Consider the following 22,460-nt stretch of genomic DNA (forward strand, 5'->3'; position numbering starts at 1 on the left):
CTTTTTTTCTAGAAATTACAAAAATAATTTTAAAAGTTGTAATAACTTTGAATGATGCAAGATAAAGTGAATTGATATAAAAATATTTTCTTTTCAATGTTTCCTTTAAAATGCAATCATTTATATTTTGGTCCTTTTCTCCCTTGCCTTTCACTTCTCTTTTTTTCTCAGCTATTCATAAGGCCTCCTCAGACAGCCATTTGGCCTTTTTGCATTTCTTTTTCTTGGGCATGGTCTTGATCCCTGCCTCCTGTATAATGTCATGAACCTTCATCCATAGTTCTTCAGGCACTCTGTCTATCAGATCTAATCTCTTGAATCTATTTGTCACTTCCACTGTATAATCATAAGGGATTTGATTTAGGTCATACCTGAATGGTCTAGTGGTTTTCCTTACTTTCTTCAGTTTAAGTCTGAATTCGGCAATAAGGAGTTCATGATCTGAACCACAGTCAGCTCCCAGTCTTGTTTCTGCTGACTATATAGAGCTTCTCCATCTTTGGCTGCAAAGAATATAATCAGTCTGATTTCGGTATTGACCATCTGGTGATGTCCATGTGTAGAGTCTTCTCTGGTGTTGAAAGAGGGTGTTTGCTCTGACTAGACATTCTCTTGGCAAAACTCTATTAGCCTCTGCTCTGCTGTATTCTGTACTCCAAGGCCAAATTTGCCTGTTACTCCAGGTATTTCTTGACTTCCTACTTTTGCATTCCAGTCCCCTATAATGAAAAAGACATCTTTTTTGGGTATTAGTTCTAGAAGGTCTTGTAGGTCTTCATAGAACCATTCAACTTCAGCTTCTTCAGCATTACGGGTTGGGGCATAGACTTAGATTAGTGTGATATTGAATGGTTTGCCTTGGAAACGAACAGAGATCATTCTGTCGTTTTTGAGATATCCAAGTACTGCATTTCAGACTCTTTTGTTCACTATGATGGCTACTCCATTTCTTCTAAGGGATTCCTGCCCACAGTAGTAGATATAATGGTCATCTGAGTTAAATTCACCCATTCCAGTCCATTTTAGTTTGCTGATCCCTAAAACGTCAATGTTCACTCTTGCCATTTCCTGTTTGACCACTTCCCATTTGCCTTGATTCATGGACCTAACATTCCAGGTTCCTATACAGCATTGGACTTTACTTCCATCTCCAGTCACATCCACAACTGGGTGTTGTTTTTGCTTTGGCTCTGTCTCTTCATTCTTTCTGGAGTTATTTCTCCACTGATCTCCAATAGCATATTTGGGCTCCAAAATCACTGCAGATGGTGACTGCAGCCATGAAATTAAAATATGCTTGTTCCTTAGAAGAAAAGTTATGACCAATCTAGACAGCATATTAAAAAGCAGAGACATTACTTTGCCAACAGAGACCCATCTAGTCAAGGCTATGGTTTTTCCTGTGGTCCTGTATGGATGTGAGAGTTGGACCATGAAGAAAGCTGAGCGCCAAAGAATTGATGCTTTTGAACTGTGGTGTTGGAGAAGACTCTTGAGAGTCCCTTGGACTGCAAGGCGATCCAATCAATCCATCCTAAAGGAAATCAGTCCTGAATATTCCTTGGAAGGACTGATGCTGAAGCTGAAACTCCAATACTTTGGCCACCTAATGCAAAGAGCTGACTCATTTGAAAAGACCCTGATGCTGGGGAAGATTGAAGGTGGGAGGATAAGGCGACGACAGAGGATGAGATGGTTGTATGGCATCACCAACTCAATGGACATGAGTTTGAGTAAGCTTTGGGAGTTGGTGATGGACAGGGAGTCCTGGCGTGCTGCAGTCCATGGGATTGCAAAGGGCCAGACACAACTGAGTGACTGAACTGAACTGATATTATGGTCCTGTTTATTTCTTCTTAACCTTGTTTTTACTTTCTGGAAAAACATTGATGTTCTCTATACAAATCTTATAGAAATAAATAGGATCATAATATAAATTATTGCATTTTTAAGGAAACATCAGAAAAAAAATATTTTTATACCAATTCAGTTTATCCTACATCATACAAAGTTATTGCAACTTTTTTTGTGTGATTTCAACGGGAGATTTTTTAGGAGCTTCCCAGGTGATGCTAGTGGTAAAGAAACTAACCGCCAATTCAGGAAATATGAGACACAGTTTCGATCCCAGGGTGGGAAAGATCCCCTGGAGAAGGAAATCTCAACCCACTCCAGTATTCTTGCCTGGGAAATACCATGGAGAGAGGTGCCTGGTGGGCTATAATCCATAGGGTTGAAAGAATCGGACATGACTGAAGCAACTCAGCATACACTCATGCATAAGATTTTTCAATTGATTCATCAAATAACTTCTCCATTGAAAATCTGAAGATGAATTTTCAGTATCATTACTTTTATGATTGTTATCCTCATTACTTTTCTGTATTTATTGATCAGTATTCCTTTGTTTTCAGCTTATAACCAATAGTCATTGTGATAAAAAAAATAGTCAATGTATTGCTAAAAATATAAACTTTAAAACACTAATGTTCAGGATGGGGAACACATGTATACCTGTGGCGGATTCATTTTGATATTTGGCAAATCTAATACAGTTATGTAAAGTTTAAAAATAAAATAAAATTAAAAAAACAAAAACACTAATGATCAAAAGTGATTTAATTGATGGGACACTAAGCAAAGGAGGTGTCTTGAAATCAAACAAAACAAGATGCAGGACAAACCACTTACACATGATGGAGAGGGACACTTTACAAGCCACAATGCACAATGAAGGTGTAACAGTTATAAATATCTTTGTACCAATAATGGGCTGCATGCTGAGTCGCTTCAGTCATGTCCGACTCTTTGTGACCCCATGGACTGTAGCCTGCCACACTCCTCTGTCCATGGGATTCTCCAGGCAAGAATACTGGAGTGGGTGCCATGCCCTCCTCCAGGGGATCTTCCCAACCCAGGGATCTAACTGGCATCAGTTATGTCTCCTGCACTGGCAGGTGGGTTCTTTACCAGTCGTGCCACCTGGGCTAGGCAGAGGTACACTTTACTAAACATAACATAAAGATGCTGCAGAAAGAGAGAAAAACACAGCTGATGTTTAGTTGGAAACACATGGGGTGTTGATGAGGACCCCATTCTGCGTGTAAGTTATGTGAGCAAAAAACTAAGAAAATGGAGACAATATAATCAATAAGGTAAATCTTTTGTTCACTCGGTTGCTAAGTCATGTCTTGATTCTTTTCAATCCCATGGACTTCAGCATGTCAAGCTTCCCTGACCATTATTTCCTGGAGCTTGCTCAAACTCATGTCCATTGAGTCAGTGATGTCATCCAACCACCTCTTTCTGTCACCCCTTTCTCATCCTGTCCTCAGTCTTACCCAGCATCAGGGTCTTTTCTGATGAGTCAGCTCTTCACATCAAGTGGTCAAAGTATTGGAACTTCAGCTTCAACATCTGTCCCTCCAATGAATATTTAGGGTTAATTTCCTTTAGGATTGACTGGTTTGATATCCTTGCTGTACAAGAGGCTCTCAAAAGTTTTCTCCAGCACCGTAATTCAAAAGCATCAATTCTTTGGTGCTCAGCCTTCTTTATGGCCCAACTCTCACATCCATACATGACTACTGGAAAAATCACAGGTTGACTGTACAGACTTTTGTTGGCAAAATGATGTCCGTGCTTGTTAATACGCACTCTGGGTTTATCATAGCTTTTCTTCCAAGGAGCAAGCATCTGTTAATTTCATGGCTTGAGTCACCATCAGCAGTGAACTTGGAGTTCAAGAAAACAAAATCTGCCACTTTTTATTTTCCATTTTTTCTCCATTTATTTGCCATGAAGTGATGGAACCAGATGCCATGATCTTGGTTTAGGGACACATGTATGTCAAACTTTAAGTCCTGATAATACAGATGGAACCAAGCATAATCCTGCAGGGCACTGCCTACCTCCCCTACTCTTGAGTACAAAACCAAGAAGTTAATGAGAACGGTAGAGCCACAGACTGTTTTTGATGCACATTAATGAGTTATTTTACAAACACTGAAACTACCACCAGAGGGAAAAATCTAACTGCATGATGCCCAGACTGCAGCCATGACATAGGCTGCTCCATCTTGAGCAGCACTGAGTCCATGGTCAGCACAGTTCTAAGAACTGGCCTCAAGAGAATGGGACTAACACTAGTGCTCATAGTAATCCACATCTTTGTGGGCACCAAAATAATTGCAGTTTGTTCTTCCCGTATATGTAAGCAGGCAACTAAAACTGTCAGCAAAGAGATGCTATAGACTCACATCAACATCTTCCACTCTTAAGAACATGGCATGCTATGTCAGCATGAAGAACTTACAGAAGATGGACCTTCACCTCGATCCCGTAGAGATGGAGTGATGTCCTGACAAGTGGGAAATTGAAAGCAGATTTTTCGACCCTTTCCTGTTCCCTATTTCTCTTTCCTCTAAACTTTAAAAGAACCTACTTATAGGAATGAGATCCCTAAGCAATTGAAACTAACTCCTGATGTATGTTCTCCTGAATTCACACCAGGCCTTGTCTAACTTGTGGATTCTTTTCCTAGAAGAGAAGTAAGAATGAAGAACTGAGTAGTTCAAGAAGGACTAGCTCTCTACCCACAGCTGCCCCCCATTAGCAATCCTGGATTTAGATCATGAAGGCAAGATAATATGTGAAGAGAGAGTCAGCCATTTTGCACACCATGGAGAAGGGTGCAGAAGCCAGCCTCCTGCCTCAACGATTCACTGAGATTCTCATCCTCCCCCTTTTCCTTAAAAACTGTCATGGCTGAGCAGAATCTTCAGAGTTGGTCTCCAGACATCAGTCACCTTCTCCCCAGATTGCTGGCTTTCCTAATTAAAGCACTTCTCCTTTCCACCGACACTTGCCTCTCTAATTATTGGCTTATGAGTAGCAAGCAGCCAAATCTTGATTCCATATGAATCCAGATCTGGCTTAAGTGCATGTGAAATAATCACAGAATTTAATCACAAAGAAAGCATTACATTCCATATGGTAGAAACATCACAATTACTCTACCATCAAATGTGAAAAAGCCACAAGATAATGAAAACCCTTCTGGAAGTTCTTGCAAAGGGAAATTTAAACATCTCTACTAAATACTTGTAGCTAAAAGATTAACTACAAACTGAAATTATAGACTTTCTTTAAAAAATCATAATAATAAAAACATCACATTTCTGAATCTATCAAGAAGATTTGAAACAGTAATCAAAGGAAAATTTACAGGTTTAAACACATATCAATAATAAGGGAATTAAGTCTCCAACTCAGAAAACTAGGGAAAGAATAAGAGCACGAGGTAAAATAGCACAAAGGTGAAGAAATTAATGAGGCAGCTAAGAGAAAAAGAATAAAGTAATACATTGAAATACTGGTTCTTTCAAAAAATAAAATATGCAAACCACTAGCTAACCTAATCAAAATAGAAAAACAAAAAAGGAGGAAAAAACCTCAAATAAACAACAACAACAAAAGAATTCTTTGGGAAGCATTGTTAAAATACAAGAAGGTTTAAAAAATTATAAGAGGTTGCTCTACATAACTCTATGCAGCTAATTTGGAAAAATCTAGATGAAATAGACAAGTTCCTGGAAAAATCACACTTTACCCAAAGTGCTTCAGTAGAGGCATTAAGCGCAAATCCACCAAAGAGGTAGCTCAGCTGGTAAAGAATCTGCCTGCAATGCTGAAGATTCGATTCCTGGGTTGGGAAAATCCTCTGGAGAAGGGATAGGCTACCCGCTCCAGTATTCTTGGGGTTCCCTGGTGGCTCAGACGGTAAAGGATCTGCCTGCAATGCAGGAGACCTGGGTTCAGTCCCTGGGTTGGGACGATCCCCTGGAGGAGGTCATGGCAACCCTCTCCAGTATTCCTGCCTGGAGAATCCCCGTGGACAGAGGTGCCTGGTGGGCTACAGTCCACGGGGCGGCAAAGAGTCGGACACGACTGAGCAACAAGGCACACAACGACGAGGACTTAGAGAGCGCTACCGAGGAACAAGTTTGTAAAACTCTCCATGCCCAGATGGTCTCACAGAGAAAGTCTAATAGAGTTGCAAGTACCAAATACTTCTCAATGCAACATAAATGGCTTCAGAGAATTTTAAAAAAAAAAAAAAAGGAAAATGCCCAAATTCACACTGAAAAGATTAACTCAAAATGTGTCAGAAACCCAAAATATAGGAGCTAAGACTATGAAACTCCCAGAAGAAAACATACTAGAAAATCTTTGTGGCCTTGGATTAGGCAAAGATTATTTTAGCTAGAACACGGAAAGTGTCAATTGTTAAAAAAAAAAAAAAAGGTTGAAAACACTGGGCATTTTCAAAATTACAAACGTCTGTTCTTTGAAGGACACTTAAATGAAATGGCAAGAAAATATCTGTACAAGATAAATTTGGTAAAGGTCCTGTATGCAGAATAGATAAAGAGCTATTACAACTCAACATATAGAGGACAGAACACCTGAAGAAAACTATGGGACTGACATATACAGACTCTATGTATAAAATAGGTGACTGATAAGGACCTACTGTAAAGCACAAGGAGCTCTAGCCAATCCTCCGTAATGACCTATATGGGAAAAGAATCTGAAAAAGAATGGATAGGTGTGTATGTGTATAACTAATTCACTTTGCTGTACACCTGAAACTAACACAACATTATAAATCAATTATTCTCCAATAAAAATTAATTTAAAAAAAGATGTGAACACTTTACCAGAGAAAAAAGTAAGAAAAAGACAAGCCTCTGGAAAGACATCATTAGTTACCAGGGAAATATAAATGAAAGTGGAAATGAGATGCCCACTGCATGCAGCAGCAGACTGAAAGTAAAGGCTGAAATGTCCTGCTGGAGAGGCCGTGGGAAACATCCACAATTGGTCAGATTCTTATCAAGTGGAGCAGAACAGTTGCTGTAGGACTCAGCCAGCCTGCTTAGCAGGTATTTACCATGAGAAAAGGTATTTAACCCTTTATTTATAGCCAGCTCCAGATGTGCACACACTTGTCCCCAGCAGCTTTGTTCCTAAAACAGCGAAACTACCCTGGAAAAACCCCCGAAAGCCTATGATCAGGGGATGGCACACAAACAGTGAAGTGGCCCCCACCCAGCCCCCACAGAACCCTATTCAGCAGGGAACAGGTGTGGACAACCCTGATGTGCTTCAAATAGAGAGACAGACGCAAATGACCGTGCAAGACGTGTCTAAACTTACAGGAAACTCTCGAAGAGGCAAAACTGTAGTGAAGGGAAGCAGATCACTGGTTACTTCGGGCTGGATGTGGGAGCGATGCGTTGACTACAAAAGGGCATGAGTGGATTGAGGCAAAGGGTGAAGATGTTGTGTATCTTCATCATGGTAATGTTTATATAATTGGATCATTTTTCAAAACTCACTGAATGGATTCACTTAAAATAGACTAATTTTATTGTATTGAATTGCGGGCTTCCCTGGTGGCTCCATAGTAAAGGATCTACCTGCTAAGGCAGGAGACGTGGGTTCGATCCCTGGCTTGGGAAGATCCCCTGGAGAAGGGAATGGCAACCCACTTCAGTATTCTTGCCTGGAGAATCCCATGGACAGAGGAGCCTGGCAGGCTACAGTCTATGGGGTCACAAAAAATCAGACACAATGGCTGAACAGCAGCAACAACAACAGAGACTAATTTAAAAAACAACAACAACCTCAAGATATAACCATTAGCAATATTACTGATGTGAAAACAGTGAACTGAAGTCTGTCCCCAAATTCCCATATTGAACCCTTAAGGTGACTGTGTTCAGAGCTGGAGCCTTTGTGGAGCCTTTAAGTGAGCCTTACCTGACAGGAGTAGGCCTTATAATTCTCTTTCTCACTCTCTCTGCATGTATACACACCTAGGAAAGGCCATATAAAGGCACAGCCAGGAGGTGACCATCTTCAAAGCAGCATGAGTCCCTAACTTCCTAGACTGCAGCACTAAACGTGGCATCTCTGCTTTCTGAACCCACGTCAACAAATCTGGGGCTTCCCTGTGGCTCAGATGGTAAAGAATCTGCCTGCCGTGCGGGAGGCCAGGGTTCAATCCCTGGGTCAGGAAGAACCCATTTCAGTATTCTTGTTTGGAGAATTCCATGGACAGAGGAGCCTGGCAGGCTGTATAGTCCATGGGGTCACAAAGAGTTGAACACGACTGAGCCGCTAACACACACACGTCAATCAATTCAGCCTGATTTGACTTTACAAGTTTAGCAACTTACAATAGTTATTAAGGTTACTAATAGTTATTAAAGTTATTAAGTTATTAACTTACAATCTCTGGACATTAGAGCCCACCAGGGACTCTGTCCATGGGATTTCCCAGGCAAGAATCCTGGAGTGAGTTGCCATTTTCTCCTCCGGGGGATTTTCCCAATCCAAGGATCAAACCCTTGTCTCCTGCCTCTTCTGCATTGGCAGGTGGATTCTTGACCAGTGCGCCACCTGTGGATCCTCCATCAGGAAGCTGAGTACTGTCAGATGCCAAACCTCTGCCCCTTGAAGGTAGGAACGTCTGTTCCCAGGGTGGCCAGCAGAGGGCACTGGAGGACAGGCAGCCCTGTTAGCATCCTGGCCCTGGAAGGTTCTTCATGGGGAAACTCCTTCTCATTCACCTTGTGTCATAAGTGAGGCAAACAGGACAATCCTTCCTTCCTTGAAGCCTCATTTCTGACTGTGCTAAATTAAGGTTGAGCCTTAAGTGCTGAGCTCTCTTTTGTTGTTCAATTGCTAATTCGTGTCCGACTCTTTGCGACTCCACAGCACGCCAGGCTCCCAGAGCTTGCTCAATCTCCCAGAGCTTGCACCATCTCCCAGAACTTGCTCAAACTTATGTCCATTGAGTCGGTGATGCCATCCAATCATCATCCTCTGTTGTCCCCTTCTCCTCCTGCCCTCAAATCTTTCCCAGCATTAGAGTCTTTTCCAATGAGTCAGATCTTCGCATCAGGTGGCCAAAGTATTGGAACTTCAACTTCAGCGTCAGTTCATGCAGTGAATATTCAGAGTTGGTTTCCTTTAGGACTGACTGGTTTAATCTCCTTGCTGAGCTCTCTTTGGACCCCAGGAAATATAGAAGTTGCCAGCCATGGGACCTTCTAGAAATCCAGTCCCCCAGCACCAGAGCAGTATTAGCCCAGGCAACTGACTCCTGGGTGTGCGTCTGAGCTGCCAGGGAGGCCTGGCTGGTTTGGAGCAGGGATCCAGCCCTGGGACCGTGGATTGAAATGACTCCTTGGGTTGCCATCGATCTGGGCATTCAGGAAGCTGCCAGCAGTGTCCTGGAACACCTTACAGCTCTTCACACAGATGCAGACAGGCCTTGGGACAGGGACAAGCCTTGGGGCTGTGTAAACAGAAGGGCTCAGGGCTGAAGGGGAGGGGCTTGACCAGTGGGAACGGGCCTTGGGAACCAGGCTGGGGAGAGTAGTGATCTGTGAGGGCACAGCCCTGAGTCTGCCTGGATGAGCTTGCTGGGAGGCATGGGGTCACCTCGCTGTGGCTGGACGGACAAGCCACCAGCCAGGGGGAGGGGCTCTGCTCACCGCCCAGGTGGTGCTGAGGGGCACAGACCCCAGAAGCACCCTCCACTCTGTGTGTGTGGCCCTGAAGCAGTAGCTTCGTGGTTTGCAGAGGACACCATGCGTCAGCACGGAAGACAAGGCTGCTTTCTCAAGGCTGTGGGGCCCCGAGGCTCAGCACCCTTGCCAGGATCCCCACCAAGTATAGCAAGAGGGAAAATGAAGTCTCCTCTCATTTCAAGACAGAGGATGAGATGGTTGGATGGTGTCACCAACTCAATGGACATGAGTCTGGGTAAACTCTGGGCGTTGGTGATGGACAGGGAGGCCTGGTGTGCTGTGGTTCATGAGGTCGCAAAGGGTTGGGTATGACTAAGCAACTGAACTGAGTTGAACTCATTCCACAGGAATGCTGCCAGCAGGCAGACCCTCAGGGTGTTCCCAGGGGTCCAGCAGTTGGGATGCAGCCTGTGGTGGGGACAGCTGCCCCCCTGGACCACCACTTTAGCCAGGGCCACAGAAGGCTCCCCAAGGAGGGGACCTGGCAGGGATTAGCCTTCCTGTATCAGCAGGGGGGACCTTGGAGGGGCTGATGACCTGGCACTGAGACAAGGGAGATCCCTTCTGTACCCCCAGGTAATGGGGCCTGGACTGTTGCGGTCGGTACATGTGAATCCAACAGTAACTAGTCACTTTCATGAAGCACTCACCATGTGCCCCCCACTGGTCCAACCACATCTCAGGGTTTAACTCATAGAATCCTCACAACAAGCCCACAGAAAAAGGTGCTATTAATACCTCCCACATTGCACATGAGTAAAACTAGATACCAACCACCTAAGTCACTTGCCCAAGGTCACCCGGCTAGGAAGCAGCCTTGATACAGAAACTGTTACAGAAGATAAGTGCAATGCATATATATTAATATATATTGTTGTTTAGTTGCTAAGTCATGTCCGACTCTTTTGCAACCCCATGGACTGTAGCCCACCAGGCTCCTCTGTCCATGGGATTCTCCAGGCAAGAATACTGGAGTGAGTTGCCATTTCCTTCTTCAGGGGATCTTCCTGACCCAGGGATTTAACCCACATCTCTCACATTGGCAGGCAGGTTCTTTACACTGAGCCAACATATGTATATTGGAGATCTGGTATGTAAACTTACTGCAGCCCCCTAATTCCATGGTGCCCTGTGGGGGGTACTGAGGAGGTCGCCATGGTGGGCACCGTGGAGGTCAGGTTGGGCTGTGGCCTCTCCTCCTTTTTCTTTAGGCAGAAGCGGGGAGAAGGGGTTATCAGCAGAGGGGCTGGCCCCCTGAACCCCAAAGCAACATCTGAGGTGTTTATGAGTGTGAATCACATCTCCAAAATATATGTATAATGAATATAACAACTATTATGAACACACAGTTGATCCTCATGATTCGCAGGCTTTCTGTCTGCAGATTCGCCGGCTCACTGTAACTTGTATGTATCCCCAGAGTCGGTGCTGCCTGGCTTTTATGGCTATCAGCTCTGCAAGCCTACGCACGGCAGGGAGACGCTGAGCGTCCCCCACTGAGGGCCCAGGGCGACCCTGCCTTCTTGTTTCAGCTCACCCTATAAACTAGGGGCCCTTCGGGGCCTTTTCACAACCTTGTTTTTCATATTTTTGTGCTTGTAGCTGGTGATTTTGCTTTTCCCATGACCCGAGCACAGTGAGAGTGCTGTCTCATGTCCCAAGTGCAAGAGACTGAGCTGTGCCCTCCGGAGAAAGCACGGTCATCAGAGGAGCCTCCTGGAGGTGTGAGTTACGGGGCTCTGGGGTGAGCTCAGCGTTAGTGAAACAACAACATATATTAAATCAGTTGTCTTTATTTTATCTTCCTTTCGCAACTGTAATTATCTTTTATTTTTTGTCTGGCTATTGATTGTGAAAACTGACAAATATCTCTCACCATTGTGTGAAAAAAAAGAGAAAAGGAGAGAGAGGCAAATACAAGTGAAAATGACAGGGTCCCTGAGAATGCTCATTTTGTAGTGTCCATCACAGCCTTCCCTCCAGAATCTTGTCCATAATTGCTTATCGGCCCTCATCATTCTGCTTCAAAACACAGTGGTTCCGGGAAATCATCAGAGGGCAGATTTTTGATACCAGCTGGTATGTGACCCCAAATCCTCGATCGCCAGTCTCCTCATTTCCACCCTCCTGCAGCAGCCAGTCTGTGTTCATACCCTCTCGCCACATCAGCTCCAGACACCCGCACGGCCTTCCGTGACGTGGGAGCCAGGATCCACCTTAGCCCACTCAACCCAGGGTTCCCACTGTCTCCTGGCTTCCTCGTGGGTGCCATACTTTTACTACTAAGGGGTCTTCACGCAGAAACACACACCAAGCAAGGTCACGTGCTGGTCAGTTGATGAAATTGGCCAAGAGGCCCTAAGGCACCCAGCTCTGCATTTTCCCCAATCCTGATTGTTCATGATTTGCTCATTTGGGGTCAGTGATTTCATAGAAGAGAACTGCCCTGAATAATGGAATCCACTGTATGTACACTCAACATACAGTGAGCATGTAATGAACATAACACATAAACGCACGTTCTGAGGACCCACGCCCGCTCTGGACTCAGTTGTGCTGCACTGCAGCGCAGGGGGAAGGACTCTTAGACCCGAGGCCGCTGAGTGGCCCGCTAGGTGTCAGGACAGGAGGAGCAGACGGTCCTGGGAGGAGATGCGTTTACTGGGAGCGGCAGTGCGCCAGGCAGCTCACACACGTTATTTCCCACCACGACCTTGCTGGGGACACAATCATCACCCACGAACGACAAACAGGACACTTGAAAACCTCAGTGATAAGACAGCCTCCCCAAGGTCACTGTGACAAGCACTGTGACGTCTCCTCTTGTCCCTCTCCCAGGACCTGCCTGGCCCCCTCTCCCCTGGTCCCCTGTGACTGCCTCTCAAAGCACCTTCATCACCTGAGCCAGCCGGCCAAAGACCTGGATGAACCCCGGGGCCCAGAGACCAGGACAGTGGGAGTGAGTCCCATCCCCCACCAGACCCTCTGCACCCAGCCCACCCTTCTGCACCATCAGCAACCTCCCAGCTGAGCCCAGCGGGGCAGTGAGCACCTCTGGAGGGAGCAGAGGGGGAGAGGGAGGGAAGAAGGCATAACAGAGGTGAACGAAAGGTTGATTGTCTGATGGTGGGGGGAAGCTTGAGGGAGGCTTGAATGTCTCCAGCTGCTGCTCCAGGGACAACAAGGGTACCCCCGTCCCCCGGGCCCGTGGGCCACTTACAGAAGGAGATCGGGGGCCGCTCCGAACCACACTGAGATACCAGGCAGTTCTCTGTAGTCAATGGTGTTGGAGCAAGAGGAGTTAGAGATATACGTCACACAGATTAAAACAGCCTAAGAACCCCCAAGCCCAGAGAATGCCACTGAAATTGCTTAAAAATCTGCACTCAGCTATCAGAAGGGCCATAAGGAGTCATCTGGGAAATGAGGGGGGCGTACATCAGAGAGAATCTGTGAGAGGAGGTGGGATTGCGGATGGGGCGTGAGAAGAGGATTCCTGCAAAAGAATCAGGGCGCCTCTACCCGCTTCCCTGGTGGCTCAGACAGTAAAGAATCTGCCTGTAATGCTGGACATCCATGTTCAATCCCTGGATCGGGAAGATCCCCTGGAGGAGAACCCACTCCAGTATTCTTGCCTGGGAAATCCCATGGACAGAGGAGCCTGGTGGGCTACAGTCCATGGGTGGAAAAGAGGCAGACACAGCGGAGGGACTAACACGTGCAACCCCGGAACAGGAGCCTGAGACCAGAGGCTCCACCAGATCCTAAAACCCAGACGGCCTGGCGCCAGGAACAGGAGCACCCAATTCCGGGTCCGGGAGTGCAGGTACGAATAATTCATGTGTCAAACCTTTTCCCCAATACGTCAATGGTGGGGTTTGACTTGGCTCTGCGATGGGTGGGGAGGCTGACTCAGGGACTCATAAACTGCACGTGAGGACAAGTTGAGAAGACAAGGCACCTGCTGACTAATCAATTCACAACCACTGAGCCACTTGTCTTGAGTGTTTCAGACCCCGTGTTCCAGCCAGAGCCATTGTTTTATGGGATTTATGTGTGTGTCTTAGCAAGATAAAGACGCAACACTGACCTAAGGCAGAGCGGGGCCCTTTTCTCAAAATCGGTGTCCTGAGAGCGGATGTGGAGCCAAGTCTCTACCTGGAAAAAGCACTGTAGAATTCCCGCCTTGCAGTGCAAAGCCACTGTCACACAGGAGAGGCCCTGGGTTTCTGGGGTGACTGTGGGCCCAGGCTGGGGGAGGAGGAAGCGGGGAGGGGTAGGCCACAGAGAGTCCGGCCTTGGATCACCCATGTTGCACCCCCACCGCTGCGCGGCAGAATGTCAGGACCCCTTCACCACGGTGCCCGAAATATCATTCACGCCACGACCTTCCCATAGGCCGCATAGAAGCCTTGATGAAAGTTTCAGACTTCCTCTTCAGAACAGCTTTCCAATTACAGCACAGTGCTGTGGCCGCTCGCTCCCAGGCTGAGGGGAGGATGCACAGAAGCCCAAGTCCTCCACTCACTTTTGGAAGCGGTATTAGGGTAACTTGCATGAATTTCAAAAGCAAGCACTCAGTGATGCATTTGTAAAAGCAGTTTTGTAATTGCAATCTGAAATTATTTGTTACTCCAAGAGTAGCCTGTAATTTCTAATATGCTTTTAGGGATTTGGTGATGGTGGTTTAGTTGCTAAGTCGTGTTCGACTCTTACAACCCCATGGACTGTGGCCCGCCAGGCTCCTCTGTCCATGGAATTCTCCAGGCAAGAACACTGGAGTGGTTGCCATTTCCTTCTCCAGGGGATCTTTCTGACTCAGGGATCGAACCTGTGTCTCCTGCATTGCAGGTGGATTCTTTACCACTGAGCCACCAGAGAAGCCAATTTTTTACAGGTAAAGTCTTTGAATTTTTATACAGTGATTGAGTATGAGAGTTTTAAAGGGATCATGGATTCCAAAGTTCCTTACATACAATACATTTTCACTGTCAGAGTAGCCTGAACCTATTAGATGAATTCTTGCTCTTAAAGCAGATAAAAGAATATTAAAGTTACACACAACACGTATATGTACTCTCAATAACTTTCTCTCTCAAACACACACGCTCACAAGCTTTGGCCACCTCTGTGTCAATGAAGCCAACATGGAACTTAGCAGATTTTAAGGGCTTTCTTTATTTGAAGAAATCATATGTGAAGCCATTGAAAGGGATAAAAAGCAGATGACGAAAACCCAGGAGTTGGGGAAACATGAAATCCGAAACTGTAAGATGGTGAGTTTCTTCTTCTGTTTCGGCACATCCAAGGAGCCTGGAGGGTTCTCTGAAGCCACTGCCTCTTAGTAATGACAGTCTAGAAATTTAAAAACAAGATGGTTGGTAAGAGTGCCAGGAAGCCTGGAATCCAGGCTAAGAGGCTCCATGGGTTTTGGGGACTACAGATCTCTGTCCAGCCATCCCTGCTGGAGAAGAAGTTGCCTGCAGGGACACAGCCAGATGCCCTCTGGGGGTCCATTCTCCTCAAATAATCGATAGTTTTCCAAGTAGACCCTTAGGGCACTCAAAAAATCACTTGGAAACTTCTGAAAGAAAAAGCGTGCTCTTTGGAACATCCTGATTTCCTTAAAGGACTGATGCATTCTTCCCATCTTTTGGAAACATGTGGTCTTTCCTTGTCGAATTCAGGGTCAGGGACAGGAAGGGGGTGGCAGGAAGGAGATGGCCCCCCGGGACTGGCACTGGGGCAGGACCAGTCACCCATGGTCACGGGAGAGAGCATCAGGGTCCGCAAGAGAAGAGACCACATCTGCTTTGCTCTGGATCCTACCCATGGTGCCCAGCGCAGGGCAAGGCATTCGGAAGCACCCAAAATAGTGACACCAGCCAACTGTGCTGGGACCTGGGGCCGCGGCTGAGGGTCAGGTGCTTTATACAACCATCAGAAAAGACACAGTGGGAAGACCCGAGGGCTTAGTTTTTTTTTTTTTTTTTAAAAAAAAAGCTGTCCTTGTTGAGAACATTCTCGAATTGACTTCTGAGACGGTTCACAGTAACGGTGAGCTCCCACATGAGTACGGTTTTTCCTGAACTGGCCACCCCCGGGGTCTGGGGGCCTGGCATTGGGCATCCTGGCGAGCTGAGGACCTCCCCCACCCTGGCTCCCACTGCCCCTGAGAATTGCCTGTGTCTGGGCAATTGCCTGTGTTCTCCGACGTTACCTTTCACGGAGATGGGGAAGAAGCACCAGGGCACTTGGGGGATGGTGTCAGAGAAGCAGCACTTCCGGGACTCACACTCCTCAGGACTGATGCCGGGGTAGCCACAGTCCTTGCGGGCCGAGACCTCCATGACACATTCCTCTGACTCTGCAAGGCACCACCGGGTTTGGGGACAACAAGGGGATGCAGTTAGGCTATTTCATTAGCCAGACACATCCATCCCATCCTGCTAGGGGAGCATCTTGGGCTCACAGGTTCAGGGTAGCAACAGGGGATCCTGGGACTGTCACCCCTAGACTAAAGGTGGGCACCAGCGGGTGGCCACCCCTTCTTCCTGATACCCAAAGTCAGAGGGAAAGTTGCTTCATCTCCCTGGACTTGACATGGCTCTATAAAATGGAGTTGCCCACACTACCTCTTGGGAGGATCCTTTAAAGTTATAAAGCATTTGACCAAGAATTGAGTGGCTACCCTGGTAGCTAAGTGGTAAAGAATCTGCCTGCAATCCAGGAGACCTGGGTTCGATCCCTGGGTTGGGAAGATCCCCTGGAGAAGGGAATGGCAACCCACTCCAATATTCTTGCCTGAAGGATCTCTTGGACAGAGGAGCCTGGTGGGCTACAGTCCATGGGGTTGCAGAGTCAGACATGACTGAGTGACTAATACTGACTAATACTAATACAAAGAACTGACACCCAAGGATCCTTCCACTACTGGATGAACCTTGGCGATAGACAAACCGACCACCTGCAGTCAGTTCCGTTTTCCCCACAGCCCGGGAGCCTCCGACCACCACCCGTGAGGGGTGTGGACGGGACCCAAGGCGCTGAGTTCCACACAAATGGATCTGCTTTGCAGACAGAACTCTGTGTGCCTGCCTTGAAACAGGTGACTTTTTAAGTTGATAATATGCACAGATACAAAACTGACTCTCAAAAGATGACTCTAGAAGCCTTAACTTAATTTCTTAACATTTGGGGTCTGTTTGCAGTTATGTTAATAACATTCTGATTTTAATGCCTTTATGTCCCTTAGGAGCTGATTCAGGAGCCATAGCCAAGAGGGTCCTGAGACTCGCTCTTCCTTCAAATACAGTCAAGCAGTCGGATCCCCTGAAGTCTCCCTAAAAGGACAAACATCTCACCCTCGGGATCTAATGTGGACACAGGAGGCAGAGGGCGTTTTCTCTTCCCTTGGGCTGGCCTGGGTGGTTAGAGAGCCTGGGGAAGCTGGGTCCTGGGCTGCTGGCCGGGGCTCAGGAGGGGACCTTGCCCGTTACCTTGCTTCGGGAGGGGATTGAAACACCAAGGGACCCCGACGACGCTGGAGTCGAAGCAGCATCCTCTGGAGAAGCATTCGTCACTGCTGATGCCCGGGAAGCCGCAGTTCACCCTGTTGTGCGGGTTCAGGCGCGAGCACTGGCAGGCGTCTGCAAAGAAGCCCAGGTCAGCCAGCCCCCTACATGTGCCCCCGCCCGCCAGCACGTCCAGGATGCTCCATCGGCTCCGCTCTGGCCTTGTAAAGGCCGTCTTATCTCGCTCGTGTTTGAACCACGCAGCGTCCTTCAGAGGAATTGACAAGGCTTGGCTGAAAGTGTTTTATTAGTTTAAAAATAAAACCTTCTGGCAAGAGGGTGGACAGATGGACTCAGGCCAAGGTCAGGATGAAAGTGAGCAAGTCGGACCCTCTGGGAGACCTTGATGGGCCTCCTACCCAGCTCCTCCTCGAGCTGGCCCACCCACACCCAAGGCCACCCTGACCGATCCCGAAGGGGGTCCTCCTGGGATGTCTCACCCCTCTCCCCCACTGTCCTCCATGAATGGTGGGAAGCGGGTGGACGCATGTAGGAGCCAGCTGCATGGCCAGCATCCCCAGTCCTAGGACACCTTCCCACCTGCTTCCCCACCATCCACATTTTCTCTTCCAGGGAAACTAATACAAACAGAGACCCCCAGGGGGCAGGAGGCAAGGACCTCACATCCCACCACCCCCACCCTCTGGGTTCTAGAAGGCTCCCAGGCTCGCTGGCTCGGATGCTCCACGTCCCCTCAGGGACCTGAATCTCCACTTACCTGGTTTCTGGGCCCCCGCCAGGGCGCACAGACCCAGCAGAAGCGCAGCCAGGAGCCAAGTGCCTCGGGGTCCCATGTCCACGTTCATCTGCACCCCAGGGCCACCAGAAGAGTGCACACTCCCCGCTGCCAGGGGTGTTTTATAAGCTTCTCTCTGTTTGCTCAGCAAGCAAGATAAACTCGTCTCTGCCTGTGGCACCAACGATTTGAGGCCTTTGTTAGGAAAACGAGTTGCGATAGCTTGGCCAGCAGGTAGTGGGGGGTAGGGGTGACAGAGCAGAGCACTGGGCTTTCTGCAAGCACAGCCAGGCCACCCCCCTGCCCCAGGCAGGGAGCCGGGTCATGCCAGGATGCCGACGTGGAAGACAGCACATGTGGTGCCAGGCGCTCGCGGGTCCCACCCAGGAAGGGAGAAGTTAGGGATTTCTCCTGATAAAGCACGTGGCTAACACCACAGCAATTTTCAAGTCCTGGGCCCAAGGCTACCAGGGAAAATGAGCCAACTGCAGTCAGAGCAGACCCCTTCCGCAGGAACAGGAGAATGGCAGGAGACCCTCCTCCAGGGCTCCTGGTCCCTGGTCTGTATCTCCTTGTCTCTATCTTGGGGAAGGGATGGATCACCATGGAGATGAGGCTGACAGGGTAAAATGAACAGCCTCAGATGAGTGTAAAAGTGACAAGTTCATGTCAGCCAAGCCTGCATGCATGCTAAGTCACTTCATTCATGTCTGACTCTGTAACCTTACAGACTGTAGCTCACCAGGCTCCTCTATCCATGGGATTCTCCAGGCAAGAATACTGGAGTGGGTTGCCATGCCTTCCTCCAGGGGATCTCCCCAACCCAGGGAGCAAACCTGTCTCTTAAGTCTCCAGCTTTGGCAGGCAGGTTCCTTTCCACTGTTGCCACCACTTCTTTTCTTCCATGATAATTGTCTGTTTTCTAAAAGATGGCACCTGTGAACCAGCCTGTGCTCAACATAAGATGCTCCAGGGGAAGGGGTCTGAAAATGGGACCCAAAGAGACAAAAGAGAAATGGGGAGAATGCACCCCATGGGAATAGAGGAGAGATGGGGTGAGGTCAAGGACGTTCATGAATGCCCCAACACTGGGGCGCTTCTGGGAACCACCAATCTGTCAAGCACGGCTTGAGCAGCCAGGAACCCAAAGGTGTATGGAGTCTGGAACTCTGGGTCTTCGAGTCTGGAGAGCAGACCTGCATGCTCGGGGCTTCTGCCAGCTCCAGTTCCAGCGCCTACAGATTGGACCTCTGCCTAGAGCCCTGCCGAGCAGCCCTGGGGCTCTGTCTTATCAAACTGTGAAAAAGTCACCTTTCCCCACCTGTGTCTCTGTCACCCTTCATCACCACCAGGACACAAGACCCTGAGTCTTCTCTTCCAGGCTCTCAGCCCCACTTTCCTCTCTGCCTCTTCCCTCTTGGCCCAGCTTCCCGCTGTCCCATCCAGGCCTTTTCAGGATTCCTGCTGAAACCAGCTGATCCATGCCAAAGAGACGGCTCATCAGCCCCTTGTTCTCTGGCCTGCATCCTCCTTGGGGAGCTCCTTCTGCTTCCATCGGAGGTGGAGCTCCTTGGGCTCCCACCAGGGCACCATCCGTCCACATGGCACTTTTTGCTTTTAGAAAAGGGCACATTTTCTTCAAGACAAGCTACTTCCACCTGTGGGGAAGTCATTATGGAAGATGCAATGTCTACAGTGTGAGCGGCACCCCCCTGAGTGTGGACCTGTGCCCACAGAATAGCCTCTAAGCTGTGTTGGGTGACTCTGATGGGAGTTGGGTGACTCCCATCACATGAGCTCAGGCTGGGGACTGGACACCGACCTTGAGCCACAGTGTCACCTAGGCTCCTTGAAGATGCATCTTAAAAAAGATCCCGCATTGTGCAACTAAGTCAAACAAACAAGAAGAAAAAGAGAAAGTTTTACAGCAACCGAAGACACACCGCAATCAGGGGAGTGTGTTAAGAATTACAAGTGATCTCTCATCTGAAACAATGCAATATGGAGGGCAACAAAATGAAATTTAAGTGCTAAGATGATATTTAAGTGCTAAAATGATATTTAAGTGCTAAAAGAGAAAACCTTGTCAAGTCAGAATTCTATACTCATGGAAAACCCCTTTAAAAATAAAGGCAAAATACTTTTCAAAAATGTATATATATATATATATATATATATATATATATATATATATATATATTTAGAGTGGCTCTAGATTCACAGCCTAATTGAAGAAAACATACCTAATATAAATTTTTTTTTTTAATTTTTTAGACAAAAGCTGTAGGCAGCTGTAACTTGCCAACCTATCCTCCAAGGAATCCAAAAGCGGCTGAAGCTGTGGTGGTCTCTCGATGCAGGGCATGAGTTCTCCTGTCTGCTGCAGCCACTGCCCACCTGGCTGGATTTATTCAGCTATGGCAGCTGTTGGTCTCTGTCGGCATTTGTGTTTGCAGCCCAGTCTAGTCTCGTGATATCTCCCCTGGTTTGTACAACTGTCTATTAACTAATCGATCAGCCAGAGCTTTGTCCCCATCCAGATGTAAGTCTGCTGCCTTGATTACCTTTATAAAGTGACAGTCAGTATATGCCACTCCTCTGCCACCCCCTCATGCCTCCCCACCTGAAGGGTAAAGCCCAAGCGTGAGTTTCCTGAGCACGGAAAGCAAGACCCTTTATGAGCTGGATTGCTCTTAGCCCCCACCCTCTCTGTTGTCAGGTCTCCTTCCTAATGTAAGCATCTAGCCCTCTTGACATAGCCTGACCTCTGACCCTTTGCCTGAATGCCATTGTCTCTCTGCAAAACTCTTCCTCTACTCTTTGCTTTCCTAACTCCTGTCCATCCTTCAGCTCTTGACTCAGGAGCCACTCCATCCAGGAAGGCCTCCTTCCCTGAGAAAAGACAAGTGCCCTTCACCCTTCCCCCAAGCTCACTAGATTCACCGCACAGTCACATCTTCATTTTAAGTGGAGTTTTACTTTTCTGGCTCCTTTATTCATTGTACTGAAGGTAACAGCTAACCCTGCAGGTTAATTTTGCGCCAGCTGATATTCTGATGATTTCACATGCTACATCTCATTTAATTCTTACCACAATCCAAAGGAAGAGTTAAAAAGATCAGCCCCATTTTATAGTCTATATGGAAAATTAGTTTTCCCAAACACACAGAAAGTGTAGGGTTATATACAGAATGGGACCTATGCCTCTTTCATTTGGAAACCCTAGAACCTAACCCAGAATCTGCACAGACTAGACCTGCTTGGTGAGGGTACCTGGCACCCGGGAGATGGGGAGCAGGAATCTACCACCTAACATCATGGATCACCCAAACTTCCTCCTGAAATTCTCAAAATAATACTTAGACCTGGGTAGGGGCAAATGAGTAAGGCAAGCCTCTTCTCCTCTCTGGACTAGTTTTCTCATCTGTGAAACAAGAGCTGAAATGAGGGTTTATTAAATGATCTCCAGTGTCTCATATGCCTGGTTAAACCCTCACGATGTTGCTGACTAGGATAACATCTCACTTTTACACTGTCATTGGGGGAAAAAGAAAAATTTTATTACCAACATTTGCATGTTCAGTGTTTCTAATACAATTTCTCTCCCCACCATTCCAATTTTCTGGAGTTTGGCAGTGCTGATCAATAGAGTGGGTAAGTCACAGACACTTCCAAAGCCCAAGACTTAATTTATTTACTTAAAATAAAGTGGCCAAAGTTGGGAGGAGAAAGAAATAGATAAACCAACTATTGAGAATATGGTACTGAGTTTGGGAGGGAGTGAAATTAGAGACTTTGATGAATTATATTTGGGGGTATAATTGGATAGACATAAACCTTAGCATTTTTCAATATATTGTGCAAAGGAATTCCTCCTTGTACTACTTTGAAGGACTTTAGCCAAGATTTACATTCCTTCAAAATGTCTTTTTTGAATCCCTTTTGTATCTGAGTGGGAGCTGGGTAGTATTAAAACTTAAAAATACTTAAATAATTTAGGATACCACATATCAAGGGGAAAAAAATATAGCAGGAGTTGGCAAATGATGACCCATGAGCTCATTGCCTGTGTTTAAATAAAACTCTATTAAAACACAGTCATACCCAGTCATTCACACATCGTCTGTGGCCACTTTCAAGCTATAATTGCAGAGTTGATTACCTGTGGCAGAGACCGTATGGCCCAGGAACCTAAAATATTTACTCTCTGGTCTTCTAAGGAAAAAAAAAGTTTATTCCTGCACTTTATTACAACTCTAAAGATAAATTTTAAAAAGGGGAGAGAAATAATCGTGTTTTATTTTATAAATGAAATGCGACAGAAATGTGCCTTAGTGTTTTTTTCCCCCTTCCATTGGGAAAATGGTATATTCAGTATTCTGGTTGCCGGGAGACAATTCCCTGTGAGACCCTCGTGTTTCCACATGTTGTGAATGAGGCACTATCTGTCCCAATGGTTTAGGACCTAAAATTATAATTGAATGTTAAGTGCTGCCCTGACATCTGGCGAAATTGAGAGGCCTCGAGTGGCCTAACCACGAGTTC

The 22,460-nt window shown here is 46.9% G+C and overlaps 1 protein-coding gene across 1 annotated transcript; it reads right to left on the bottom strand.

Annotated features, from left to right (window-relative positions):
* Positions 1–10,705: 10,705 nt before the first annotated feature.
* Positions 10,706–17,973, bottom strand: TFF2 (trefoil factor 2). Its single transcript, XM_055570132.1, has 5 exons — positions 17,898–17,973; positions 17,105–17,254; positions 15,826–15,972; positions 12,505–12,659; positions 10,706–10,810 (listed from the first exon to the last, which is right to left on the bottom strand). Exons 1-5 carry the CDS (start codon positions 17,971–17,973, stop codon positions 10,706–10,708), a joined length of 633 nt encoding a protein of 210 aa, XP_055426107.1.
* Between the last annotated feature and the right edge of the window lie 4,487 nt (positions 17,974–22,460).

This window comes from Bubalus kerabau, chromosome 2 (genome assembly GCF_029407905.1).
Source record: "Bubalus kerabau isolate K-KA32 ecotype Philippines breed swamp buffalo chromosome 2, PCC_UOA_SB_1v2, whole genome shotgun sequence".
NCBI classification, from domain to species: domain Eukaryota; kingdom Metazoa; phylum Chordata; class Mammalia; order Artiodactyla; family Bovidae; genus Bubalus; species Bubalus kerabau.

Coding starts and splice junctions, on each gene's coding strand:
- TFF2 (XM_055570132.1), bottom strand. CDS start 17,973: ATGGGACCCCGAGGCACTTGGCTCCTGGCTGCGCTTCTGCTGGGTCTG. Junction 12,660..15,825: donor CTTCCCCATCTCCGTGAAAG/GTAACGTCGGAG, acceptor TGCTCCCTCCAG/AGGTGCTCACTGCCCCGCTG. Junction 10,811..12,504: donor TCTTTGGCCGGCTGGCTCAG/GTGATGAAGGTG, acceptor TTCTGCCTAAAG/AAAAAGGAGGAGAGGCCACA.